The following is a 14034-nucleotide window of genomic DNA, read 5'->3' as shown; positions in this document are numbered from 1 at the left end:
AAAAAACCGGCCAAGCGTGTCAGTAAATTTCGGACGGATCCATTAGATTTAGATAAGTAAGGTAGTACCTAGTTAAAATGAATTTCAATGATTTGTTTGTTTGTGTTTTTATGAAGTGTTTGTATGTTGAAAAATTAAGAAAAAGTAAGTATACGTTTTTTTATTTTTTTTGAATTGAAAAATTAGGCTTGTCTTTATACAAAATAACTTACATTACTTATTTTGACTTACAAAATATAGTCCCTTATTATTTTTTTGTCGCTGTGATGTGACTTCTTACATTTTGTACTTATTCATAAATATGGCATAGGGGCTGTCCATAAATTACGTCATCGATTTTTGACGATTTTTGACCCCCCCCCCCCTATAATCATCCAAAAATCATGCTTCAAATGACCCCATTTCCTCCTACTTCATGCTACCGTCATCCGATGTCCAGACCCCCCCCCCCCCCTAATTTGAAATGACGTAATTTATGAATAGCCCCATAGGAAACAAAATAGGAAGGTAATGGGCTGTTGGATGACGAGTACATCCAATAGGCTAGTTAACAATAAGCAAGAATAGTGCAAAACAATATTTTTATTTATTTAAATCAACATATTTGAAACTTTGCAATCCGGAGCACTAACATTAACTTCGTCTAAACAGATCTCCAGAAACACTTGTGGCTCTCTTCTATCTTCTTTATTTTCATCGCGGACATTCTTCCAGAACAAAAAAAGACTGACATGTCGAGGATCTCCTTGCCATACGTCTCCAGTTTTTTTGAATTCGTCTAAGACTTCGCTTGAAATTCTTTTTTCTACTTCTTCTAGAAGATTAACTTGGTTTTTGTTTTCTTTTTTTCCCTCTTTATGATTTTCTTTAACGTTTGTTTCGGTTTGAATTTCATTTGTATTGTATTTAACATTTGTATTGAAAGGATATATGCCACATGCTTTAAAACTCTTCGTAATTTCCTTGCTGAAATCCTTTTTAACATAATTTTCCAATACCTTTGCTAGTTCTTCTTTTTTAAGCGTTTTAATATCACTATTCTCATTCCAATATTCTCTTAATGGCCGAAAAACTTCTTCCAGAGGTTGTATTTCGATATGCGGCAAAGCTAAAAGTACAATTTGTTTTTCTTTGCAGAATTCAAACAAAGAGAGGTTGATGTGAGTCACTTGGTGCACAAATAAGACAACAGGGAGTTGAATATTGTGTTCAGTCAACCAGCCATAAAATACATCAGTTACTTGATCGGTAAGGATTTCTGCTTTCGACCAGGGACAGCTAATTGATTGCTTAATTGGGATTAGAACAGAAGGAGCTTGTACATAGCCATCTGCTGATGCTGCTACGAACACTGTCATATCATCATTCGTAATATCGGTTTCATGATCTTGGTCTTTAGCTTTAGTATTGAGATTTAAAGCTATCTCTCCAAAGTTGAAAATTCGTTTTGGCTGACGTAGGACGTCTTCTAAATTGTATTTTTTGAGATACATCCGTACACGATAAAGCCAGACATTAATAGATTCTTGTGTAATTTTGTGTGATACCTCTCGCGATAGTTTCTCTTTCAGTCTAGGGTGACTTTTTAAGAAACACTCGTACGTGTAACGATGTTGGTCCCTAGTCCTCAACGGGTTTCCTTGTATATTGTCCACGGCTTCAATTAGTTGGTCTTCAGTTACTATAAATCCAGCGTTAGTTAGATCCGTGACATATTCAACTAGGTGGTCCTCCTCAGCTTTGGTTAAATCCCCATTGTTACGGATCTGTTCATGTTGCATTAGTTCCTTTTTGACAGAAATCAAGGCTCTTCTTAATATCTCGCCGCTGCATTTGTTTGGTGTTTGCACTTCTTCAGTCTGTAACAATAGAAAGTGAAATATTAGTGTTTTGCAATAAGCTTGATCGAACATTACAGTAATATGTAAGTAAAAAGATGAGTTAACTAAAATCCCAATATCTGATCAAGAACTCAGATTAGCTGCAGTTTAGTTATTTATTTTATAACTTACTTTATACTAAAACAACACGAATAAGTGAGACGTTTAAATTATAAACATAATAAATAATTTATATTGTAATTTCATATTATGAAATAAATAAATCTAAATCTAACAGAACCAATTTGATTCTTTGCGGCACACCTATTTTATAAAAAAATAACAATATGTAGATACAAACCATCGATACCGATGTCGAGCTGTCAAATTCCGCCTCAAAATTCATTTGGAATTCCATATCTTCATTCACCATCACTTGTTCTGTGTCCTTGTTCAACTGCATACTATTCTGATGCCTATCCTTAAACCATACAAATTCTTCGTAGATTTTCAAACGATCGCGTCCAAATTTACTGTCACAAACTGCGGCAAATGGATGGACGCCGGCGTTTTTAAAGTCCTCGCTTATTTCAATCTCTTGTAGATCGTCGAAACGCTGAGATGCGGCTGTGGCAAACTCTTTAGTAGATTCCCCGAATATTTGGCCCCACTTAAGCTTCAAGGTTCTAGCGATCGATATATTTAAGTTGTCCAAATAATTAGGGGCATGAATTAACGTCACTTGGCCTTTTCTAGCCGCCTCAATGATATCGAGATCAATTAGAGAGCTCTGTCCTTGGAAAATTACCAAATTTGGTTTACTATCGTCAATATAATTCAGGAATGCCGTCGTAAAATAGCTTTTAAACACTTCCCTACACATACCACTGTTATGGCTTACATTTACGTGCTTTCCTAGCATCCACTCGTGGCTTTCGTCGCCTTTGAAGACAGTTAAAAGTGGAGCTTTCCTGCCTTCAGCACTACAAATTGTCACCATAGTTAGATCTTTTTCTTTGTCATAACTATTCACTCTCTTCCCTCTACAAAAGCTATGCTCTTCAATATGCCAAATTTGTCCCGGTTTATCCGCTAATTCTAGCTTATCTATCCTCATTTCTAGTATACAATAAAATTCCTTAACCATAACCACTTCTTTGTCTTGATTCCCAAATTCTTTATACAGCGGTTTGCAAGTTACATTCGTTCTTTTACAGAAAGAGGTTAGCCAGCATTCTCCAGGTTTCCCAGACTTAAACGGATGTCTTATCTTGTTCTCTTTCAAATATAGTCCTACGAGGTCTAATGTGTCTTTTCTTCCGAAATAGAATCCGTTGTCCTGTAGCGCTAGGAGATTATCAGCTATAACTTTTTCGAGTTCTGACGATAGGGCTGGTGGTTTGCCGAGGGTTAGTGACCTGAAAGTCTTGCCTTTGGCGTAGTCGTACAAGGTTGTCCGAGGTATGTTGTACCTGTTGGCGGCTTCGTACCCGTTCAGCTCTCCTGATCGGATCTTCGCGACCGCTTCCAGAAGCTTCTCTTTGCTGTACGTCATGCCTCTGTCAGTCTTGCGGATGTAGTTTCGAACCATTGTGTGTCTGAAACAAAATATTTTTTTATGATTTTTAACAAGCTGAAACATCTGCAATGCTATTAAAAGCTTAGAATAAATGTTAAAGTAGAAAAATTACTGTCTTTGGTGAGTCTTAAACTAACGGCCTCTGGATCTGATCGATACTCCAGCGCTCTGCCATCTGAGCCATCAAGACCTCATCCATAGCCAGCAAATCTTCTACCGCTGCGCTGGAGTATCGATCCAGAGGCCGTGACGAGTTCAAGTCACACCCACAACAGTAATTTTTCCACTTGTAAAATTTATTCTAAGCAATATTTTATGTCACTTACATTTAATACTAACAAGTAAAACCGAAAAGCGTCCAATGTTTTTTTATGTCTGTCTGTATGTCTATGTCTTCTTTATTATGTACTTACCTACTATGTTGCGGCGTTAAATAAATGTATTTTCGTTCTTTATAATGACACTCAATCTTAAAAACTAATACATAAAGTGTAGAAGTTAGTGCCGATGTGTGTTCTTATTATTCACAAAATCTACCAAACCGATTTTGGCCCGACTTGGCGGGGGCACTCCCGGCCAAGATATGGTCCTATTTTCCCGCACTAGTGCGTAAAATTGTTTTCGTGCGTATGTCAAAAGTTTAAAGGGCCATATGTACTGTAAAACGTTGAACGATACACGTGCGAATAGGTAATTCGCAACTCGTGTCGATTTAAAACACTCCCTTCGGTCGTGTTTTAATTTATCGCCACTCGTTTCGAATTTCCTCTTTTCCGCACTTGTATCGTGAATAATTATTTACAGATTCTTTGTCACATTTCACCGCACGTCTTCTGAATTTAGTAATTGTCATTGCAACTGTGACAACGTCACTAGCGACATCTGCATTCTAAGGTTTACAAAAAAGGTTAGGTTTAAGGTTAGGTAAGGTTTATAGGTTGTAATAATGTGGTACGTCCCACAATAAAAAAGGAAAAATATATTAACATTTCAGAACAGATGTACCTAGTGCAATTGTTTTCCGTCTAGCTCAAGAAAATTATCATTAATTCATCACTTTTCGGAAATAATCGCACTGAAAGAAAAAGAAAATGTGTTTCCCCCCCCTCTAACTTTTGAACCATGGGTCCAAAAAATATGAAAACAATCGTGAAAGTAAAGCATAGTAATGACTTTTAAGGAAAAATATAGCGAACCAGTAGTCTATTTTGACATTTTGACGGACGGGTAACTACGGAACGGAACCCTACACTGAGCATGGCCCGATATGCTCTTGGTCGTTTTTAGGGTTCCGTACCCAAAGGGTAAAACGGGACCCTATTACTAAGACTTCGCGGGACCCTATTACTAAGACTTCGCTGTCCGTCCGTCCGTCCGTCCGTCCATCCCTCCGTCCGTCCGTCCGTCTGTCACCAGGCTGTATCTCACGAACCGTGATAGCTAGACAGTTGACATTTTCACAGATGATGTACAGTAAAGGGCCATAAAGTTTGCACATCGGTATTTAGAAAGAGAATATTGGAGGCAACGAGAATGAAAGAGACAACGCTCTACGAAGCCGAAATTCCGATGTGCAAACTTTATGGCCCTTTACTGTATTTCTGTTGCCGCTATAACAACAAATACTAAAAACAGAATAAAATAAAGATTTAAATGGGGCTCCCATACAACAAACGTGATTTTTGACCAAAGTTAAGCAACGTCGGGAGTGGTCAGTACTTGGATGGGTGACCGTTTTTTTTTTGCTTTTTTTTTTTGTTTTTTTTTGTATGGTACGGAACCCTTCGTGCGCGAGTCCGACTCGCACTTGCCCGATTTTTTATTTTATTTCATCAGCAAGTCGCTAAGCTTGCTTATTCTAAACTAAATTTTTTATTTGATGAACAATTACGAAAAAACGTTCCACTAAAATTTATCGGATAAACGGGTCAAAAACTTTTAGTGTTCATTAATTAAGGTTTTGAGACCTTTCTGTAAACATCGTATATGTAGGTAGGGGGCTGTCCATAAATTGCGTCATCGATTTTTGACGATTTTGGACCCCCCCCCCTATAATCATCCAAAAATCATGCTTCAAATGACCCCATTTCCTCCTACTTCATGCTACCGTCATCCGATGTCCAGACCCCCCCCCTAATTTGAAATGACGTAATTTATGAATAGCCCCTAGGTACTTAAATAAACGGACTTTAAAGCCTAATATTAGTAGGTAATTTATTCTGATCCTTCGATCTCTTTATTTGTATTGACGAAAGTCAGAAAAATGTATCCAAATCGTTAACTCTTGTAAATACGCTTTTTCCCGAACGTTTCTGACCCAAAACCTTATTTCTTAGTGAAATAAATCATAAAACAAACACAGCAGGTGAATATTATCACAGTAATCTCTAAACAACACAACAAATAACACAATCTTACCTCAAATCTAATTTGTTTTGAAATAATTTATACGAAATAGCCCCAACGCGACCTTACCCAAGCCGCTCGCTTGACAACTGACGGGAGAAATCTAAAATGGCCGACAGCCGGCGTTCGAAATACGCAACCACACTTGAATCACACAGTTTAACGGAAAATACGAAATAATGACGTAGAACATAAAATATCTACTTTATTCTTTTTAAAACAAATTAATTTTAATACTTACGTATCTATATTTCAGTTATTTTACTTATTTTTATACGAATTTATGAAAGAGACGAATTATGTCAGTTGTGGTGCAAAGATCGATAGTGACTGTTTTGTTGTAGTTAATTTTGAGCTCTATGTCCTTTACATAGAGTGCCTTATCTTATGTGGCATGTTTAGAACAGGTTCTACTATTCGAAGTAAAATCGTAACAACTGTATTATCTATCAATGTATTTTGTACTTTATTTTAACGCATTTTAGTCGTTATTCGTATGGCAATGCCGTGTGAGTTTCAATGAAATCCATTATGGAACTCGGATTATAAAGCAATTTTATTTTGGACCTTAACACGACAGAGTAAGGTTCCTATTGGTTTGGCATAATAGTAGGACGCCCGTTGAGTTGAATCGAACGTTGGCTAATTCCAATCACTCGCAGTGCACGAGTGAATTGAGGGCGTAGAAACACCAGTATAAGTGTGCGATGTAATTGTTCGTATCTCGAGGTCTCATTACGTTGGTGTTTGTGAGACCTTGACTCGCGCCCGCTGTCAATGTCAATGGGAATACACAGTTAGTTCTGCCGTTCTGCCACAGACGAGTAGTTTTAGCTTTGTGTGTGTGAGGCTAAACTGTAAAAATACTATGTAGGTGGAAATGGTGGAATGGATTGGGAAGAAGAAGGTAGGTTTTTTTCGTCAGATTACGATTAAATTTGGTGGATAGGTAGAGTTCCGTATTATGTACACCTATAAGCGCAATTTCACAGTATTTCCTAAAAAAAATCACTAAGTTACGAAAACGTACGATATTTTCATAATTCAATGGTTTTTTTTTTAGCTAACTTCGAAAAACGAGGAGGTTATTTTTGTCTCTAATTGAGATTTCGTATATTCCACCTGACAAAAGGTAGGAGCTCTTGAAACCAGCCAGTGGCGTAGCTAGCATGGGTGGCACCCGGGGCGGAAATTGTGGGTGTCACCCCAAAATTCAATCAAAATTGTAAAATATGTTTAATATTTTACAATTATAAAATTACGTTTAATATTCCATAGCTCACAATTTACTCCATCGCTTTCATTTTAGATTCCATGAACTCTCAATAGTCCACACCCTGGCGGGTGTTGCCTCTGCGCGCGTTCTATGACACGGGCAAGGACAGCATCCGCTCAGTGTAACCCACATTTCATAAGTGTCATAAGGGCATCTACATGTTGGCTTGGGCTCCGCGCACGCCTCCCAAAGGTCCGAGTCATCATTGTCCCGTGAAAGATATACAAATAATTTACGTAAAAAAAAAACTTTTTTTGCCAAGTGCGCGATTTGAAAGAGATTCTGTAAAATCCCATTTCACAATGAACTTCAAATAGTCCAGAGTCACCCAATTAGAAACAGTGACATAGCTTCTCAATTACAGAAATAATCACATAATAAAAAAAAACCTTTCTGAATAAAAAAACCTACGAGGCGCCAACATATTATTGTTACATACCAGGAACCCAGAGAGATTTTAACCATGCATTTCTGAGGCCAAAATAAGGAAAATATACTAAAAGAGTTTACGTCAATTTCGCCAAAATAAAATTGTTTTTCGATTTTTTGTACATAAAATGTAAATGTATGTAAATTTGTAAAACTGTCACCCAAAAATAATTTAAACTTTTTTTGTCAATTACAGAAATAATTACATAATTAAAAAAAAAACTTTCCAAAGTTGCGAAACTTTCCACATGAGAATTTCTCGTTTTTCGATTTTTTGTACATAAAATGTAAATGCTATAATTTGTAAAACTGTCACCCAAAAATAATTTTAACTTTTTTTTGTCAATTACAGAAATAATCACATAATTAAAAAAAAAAACATTCCAAACTTGCGAAACTTTCCACATGAGAATTTCTTGGTAACTTCTGAGAATGTTCTCGAGAACGAGAATTTATTTATTTATTGTAGTTTATACCATGACTATTCACGATAGTTTAGGTGTAGTATCCTTACCCCCAGAAAGTTCCGACTTTTGGTCTACCGCTTCCGGTCAGAAAAATGTATGACGGCCCGGCCAAACGGTCAGACCTAGGTAGGGGGTGCTCGACCAAATGTCATAGAGGGACCCTGGCAGTTTTTGACGCCGCCATGTTTTTTTCAATATGACTTTTTTTTTAATTTTTTCAAGTTTGTCCTAGCGCGCTGATATTTTGGTCACGGAATCTCGGGGTCCCCTAAATACCTATGAAAATTTTTTTTTTAATAAATGCTACAATTGCGGGAAAACTGGCCACTTTTATTTTGTATGGCAACTTTTAAACGGTGCGTGATAGGTGGGGGGTGCTCGACCAAATGTCATAGAGGGCCCCGAGCCAAAACAAACTGCATTAAAAAAAACAAAATGGCCGACTTTTTTTTTTAATTTTTTCAAGATGGTCCGAGCGCGCTGAGATTTAGCATGGCGGGAGATAGAGGCCTCTAGATTCCTATGACAAAAAATTTTTTTTGGAAAAAATCCAAGATGGTGGAACAATAATTTCCATGTTGCAGGAATGTTCTGAGAACATTCTCGAGAACGTTTCCGCTTTTTGGGAATGTTCTGCAATTTGTACATTGCTATGCTGGTGGTACTGGACTATGAAACTAGGCGAATTCCAAAACAGTTTATAGGACATTTTAGTCTTTAAATATGATCAGGAATATTCTGTCAAAATCTCTCGGGTTCCTCATGGTTGTATATTATTTCCTTAATGGCGGTTATGCAATCTGCCACAGTTTTTCGAATTTTTATAAATGGCACTACTGATGTTCACGGTCGGGTGTCACCCCCCAAATGGGTGACACCCGGGGCGGGCCGCCCCCGCCGCCCCCCCCTAGCTACGCCACTGAAACCAGCCAAATTTGATCAAAATCTAACGTAGGTACCTAAATCAAATAGTCAACAAAAAAACATCGCCTCAAGTAAGGATTTTATATATGCGGTTGTTAGTTTTTAGATGCGAAATATATATATAAAAATAAAAAAATGAAATGTATATAGAATAGATAGAGCATGGCAATCTGGTCTCGTAGTGGCCACGCCTAACTATTTAATAGTCGGGACCATTTCGTGGCTAATATACTTGTTATGTTATGTGTTGTAATACTTACTTGTAATGTTATGTGTAAGATTTTTTTTTGTTCCACTTTTTTATCTGTTAGTTCTGTATTTCTTTGCCACGAATAAACTATTCCTATTTCTAATATGTACCTAACTCTTAGTTTTTTGTTGTTTTGTTATTATTTTCTTTAGTAATTAACATAGTTTTTAAGATTTTTATACTAACAACTTTATGGATCAATGATCTGAAATAAATAATTGTTTTATCTATTATACGCGGTTGAAGTCACGGGCGCGGTCAAGAATTATTTATATTATAGAAACCTTATTAAAAAATAATTGGTCAACTGTGATGAAAAACCCATAACCCTCCTTAGGGAGAAACTAGTTGGGTCTGACTCTAGTCATCCGGTTTATGTATATTAGGCCGCAGAACCTCGAGCCGGCGGAACGCTTTTTTAAACTTCTACACCGGTGTTCTTTCATTATTCAAAACACAGTCCAGACAAGAACACCGACTAAACTGAAAATCGTAGTTCAAGACCAAAAAAAGTAAGACAATGTTGCCACTTTTTACTAGCGCGTCTTGTATTTATGTAAAATAAATAAATAAAAGTAGGTACTTTTATAAATCGTACAAGTAAAATTACCAATAAATAAATTATCTTAGCGTGTTTATTTATAAAAAGGAATTTACTATTTTACAAACAATTTATTGCAGTGGCAACATTGTCTTACTTTTTAGGGTACCTCAAAAGGAAAAAACGGAACCCTTATAGGATCACTGGTGCGTCTGTCTGTCTGTCCGACAATTCCCCCCATTTATCTCTGAAACTACTGGGTCTAAAATTTTGAAAAAAATACACAAAATAGTACTTTACCTATAGATGACAGGAAAACCTATTAGAAATGTGCTGTCAACCGTGAGTCAGACTTATGTACGGAACCCTTGAAACGCGAGTCCGACTCGCACTTGACCGGTTTTTTGGTCTTGAACTACGATTTTCAGTTTAGTCGGGAGTGTCGGGACACCAGAGGGCCTACCGCGAACCACGTTCGACGTGTTGTCTCTCTGTCGCACTTGTAAATTCGTACGTAAGTGTGACAGGGAGGCAACACGTTGAGCGTGGCTCGCGGTAGGCCCTCAGAGCGCCAGAGCGTCATACCATCAACATCTCGCCAGCGACTTCTGATGATGCTTTGAAGAGAGGCGACATATGTGTTGAGTTTTGTTGTGTTGTTTTGCTAGTGATTTGTTATATCTATTTTCGCGGTGGAAGGGTTGAGCATTAGTTGCATGAAAAAATTAACGGGTTATCATTAATTGACTAGCACGTTATTTCACGGATTAGCAAATCAATATTTTTGTTTTAATTTATTTACACATGCGTCTTACATATTTACATATTTATGTGTTGAACCAAATTTCAACTCAATCGCTCCAGGCCCTAATTTCACCACGGTGACAGGTGCGACAATTGTAAAACATCACTGTTGCTGATGTCACAGGCATCCATGGGCTACGGTTACCGCTTACCATCAGGCGGGCCGTATTCCTCTATTCCTGTCTGCCACCATCATTGTATTATTAAAAAAAACTTTATTATATCGGAAAAAAACAGATATTTCTCTTGCTAAGTTTATGACAATTGTCACAAGAAACACTACAATTGTCACGAAATTCCGACATATAACTCATTACCTGTCAAGAATTACCTACAATTCTTCTAAATCTTGACAATTGTCAGAAACTTCGCAGGAGAAATATCTGTTTTTTTCCGATATAATAAAGTTTTTTTTAAATAATACAATTATGGTGGCAAACAGGAATACGGCCCGCCCGATGGTAAGTAGTAATCGTAGCCCATGGATGCCTGTGACGTCAGCAACAGTGATTTTACAATTGTCGCACCTGTCACCGATGTGAAATTGGGGCCATGAGTTTCTGTTGTGTTAGGCAAGAAACCCTAAGAGCCAAACCGACATAATCAAAATTTAAGAAGGGTGCAAATTTTTTTGTATTATTATTTTTAAGCTATTTTAATGTTTTATATTTATTTAATAGTGTTGTAATAAATCTTCCATTTATTATCAATATTATCATTTAAAATATACATTTTAAAAATCGTCGGCATAAAAACCGCGCGGCTCCACCGTTTACTCTGTCACCTGCCTAAACAAATGCGACGTTGCCAGTTCGCCAGTAAACAAGTGACGCAAGCGAGTTGACGGCTGGTCACACACACACTTCCACACTTTTTCACCAATACACCCGTACCATTTTTTAAACTGTAATAGACTGTATTGTGATGCAATAAGAGTGGTAACGGCAGTAAATTATATCTTTGCCGGTTATACAAGTAGCTGCCAATCAAAATTACGAACAACTCAAGCCATACTAGACTCTATAAACCTATGAATAAGTTTGTTATCAAATGCATATTCATTGATAGGCCTATAAGTAGCAACAAATTTATTATTTATTTGGTTTTAACAAAATGGACTGTATTGTTAAGGAAATAAGCATGTTATTACTCGCAGATAATAATAGGTGGTGGCCATGTTTTGACGGTTGGCCTGTATAGCTAGGATTGTGAAGAAATTGGAAGCTAAAAATGATAAATGGCATATAGCCCATATAGGCTAGCAGGTATATCTTGTGCACAATAATAGGCGAAAGGAAAAGGTACCTGTTTGAGTATCAAGTGACAGAATATTATCAATTTATCAATATCATGGGATGCCAGTTATTCTATTAAATTATATTTTGATGCTCCCATGGTGATTTTTAGAATAAATCCACATGGAACATATATTTTTTAAACTTTCTTTTATAGTTTGGCAATAGACGCCTGCCAGTGGGCGGAGTAGAAGGCAGAGGCAGAGATAATCATAATGTATTTTTGTTATGTAATAAATATTAAACTACCTTTATCTTAAAAAAAAATTGGCAAAAATGTCATTTTTTGTGTACCTAATGCTAAAAAAAACGAACTTATAAGGTACCGTAAAATGGGGTGAGTAGGGTTCGCGGTGAGAGTTGGGTTATGAATGGGGAGAGAAGGGATGAAAGGGGGGTGAGAAGGGATTTTAAGGCTACTGCTACAAAAAAATGTATTCCAATTTAAAATGGAGCTATAGTAATACTCATAATAAAAAAAAATCGATCCAACAATCTTCCAAAATCACCTTTGTATGAAAACCCAACTCACCCCAAATACGAGGCACTACGGGGTGAGGTGGGATTTCCTGTTTATTGTCAAAGTTATGAAATGGAACTACCCAAAATAAAATAAAAACTAAAATACAAACGTCCGGAACACTTATTATATACACCATTCAGTTTGCATATGTAAAAATAAAATGTTATCGAGGTTTGAATGTCAGTTTTGCACCTACTCACCCCATTTTACGGTACCACGCAACGCACTCTCTTTGCTCGCTTCGATCCTTTTACGCCAGAGGTTCGTAACCTTTATTGCATTGAAACATTTGAACCTTCCTTTCTTGGTGAAAACGGTAAAAATAGTAAATAAGCTAATTCGCCAGTAACTGGCCACCGGCCAGTAACTGGCCACCCTAAACTAAAAATGAATTCTATTCACGTTTAAACAGAATTCATTTTAGTATAAAGTTTCAAAGTTTCAATAACTGGCCAGCCTTCAATAACTAGCCACCTTATACTAGAATGAATTCTGTTTGTAGGCGAATAGAATTCATTTTTAGTTTAGGGTGGCCACTGGCGAATTACCCTAGTTACTTTTTTTTACAAATAGTGTTCGATTGTCTATCATTTTTATTCTGATAGATATGTAGGTAAAAGTATCCTTTTTCAAAATGATCTTGCTTTAAGGGCCGATACAGACGGATTGCAAGTATTGCAAGTATTGCAACCCGACTGCAACTTGTATGGGAACTGCAACTGCAACGTTGGCGTGCAGTTCCCATTACAAGTTGCAGTCGGGTTGGTGGGAGCTTTTTCTTCCAAATATCATCAGGGGTGCGAAACTCCTCGCTTCGGGCAAACTCGGCTCCGCTCGGCTCAGCATTGCTCCGAGCAATTATTAGGGTTGACACATCTTGACGTCCCTTTGCGTGCACGACCACAGATAAGATAATGGCTTGAATTTTGACGGCGCTAAATAGCCGAAAGGGATAGTGCCATATATTAGAAAGGGACAACATTCGACCCTGAACCGCTGTCAAACTTCGGTTTTGTAGGAAGTTTCCTTTCTGTACGGTAGTACTATTATTTATTCTGTGATATCATATAAACTGAAAATAGTAATTAGATTCCAAAAAAAGTAAGACAATGTTGCCACTGCAATAATTTTTTTGTAAAATAGTAAATTCCTTTTTATAAATAAACACGCTAAGATAATTTATTTATTGGTAATTTTACTCCTACGATTTCAAAAAGTACTTTTATTTACTTATTTTTACATAAATACAAGACGCGCTAGTAAAAAGGGGCAACATTGTCTTACTTTTTTTTGGAATTTAATTACGATTTTCATTTTAGCTCGTATGTTTTTGCCCAAGTTATGTAGTCCAAGTCCGGGAATAGAACCCGGAACGGCCGGCAGCCAACTGGGCCGGCGCGGCGATGCGGACGATGAAGGCGCACATGAAATTGTCAACTATTTTATGACAACTACTTCCCGCGACTTCGCCCGTAGAAGGTGAAAGAGTAAAAGTTCCGTCACACAGGCGCGTTTTCCGGGCGGGGCGTGAGCGGCGCGTGAGCGTTTTATATGTAAAAGCGGCGCGCCCCTCTCACGCCCCGCCCGGAAAACGCGCCTGTGTGACCAAGCCTTAATGCCGGCTGTACACTCTCGGCGAGACACCCCGAGACAGGCCGAGAGCGAGTGTGTACAGATTGCTCTCGTCTTGTCTCGGTCTCACTTGTCTCGTCTCGCCGTT

General features: G+C 37.5%; 1 protein-coding gene across 1 annotated transcript; it reads right to left on the bottom strand.

Annotated features, from left to right (window-relative positions):
* Positions 1 to 564: 564 nt before the first annotated feature.
* LOC134803247 (uncharacterized) lies at positions 565 to 5920 on the bottom strand. Its single transcript, XM_063775944.1, has 3 exons — positions 5818 to 5920; positions 2182 to 3418; positions 565 to 1859 (listed from the first exon to the last, which is right to left on the bottom strand). The coding sequence occupies exons 2-3, from the start codon at positions 3409 to 3411 to the stop codon at positions 591 to 593; spliced, it is 2499 nt and encodes an 832-aa protein (XP_063632014.1). The 5' UTR covers positions 3412 to 3418; positions 5818 to 5920; the 3' UTR covers positions 565 to 590.
* Positions 5921 to 14034: the final 8114 nt, after the last annotated feature.

The sequence above is a fragment of the Cydia splendana genome, chromosome 26 (assembly GCF_910591565.1).
Source record: "Cydia splendana chromosome 26, ilCydSple1.2, whole genome shotgun sequence".
Taxonomy (NCBI): Eukaryota; Metazoa; Arthropoda; class Insecta; order Lepidoptera; family Tortricidae; genus Cydia; species Cydia splendana.
This window is presented reverse-complemented; position numbering and strand designations above follow the sequence as displayed.

Bases quoted from the DNA above. Each gene is read 5' to 3' on its own strand.
- LOC134803247 (XM_063775944.1), bottom strand. From the start codon at position 3,411: ATGGTTCGAAACTACATCCGCAAGACTGACAGAGGCATGACGTACAGC. The intron at 1,860-2,181 runs GTTTGTATCTAC...CTATTGTTACAG, and splicing joins GCTCGACATCGGTATCGATG to ACTGAAGAAGTGCAAACACC.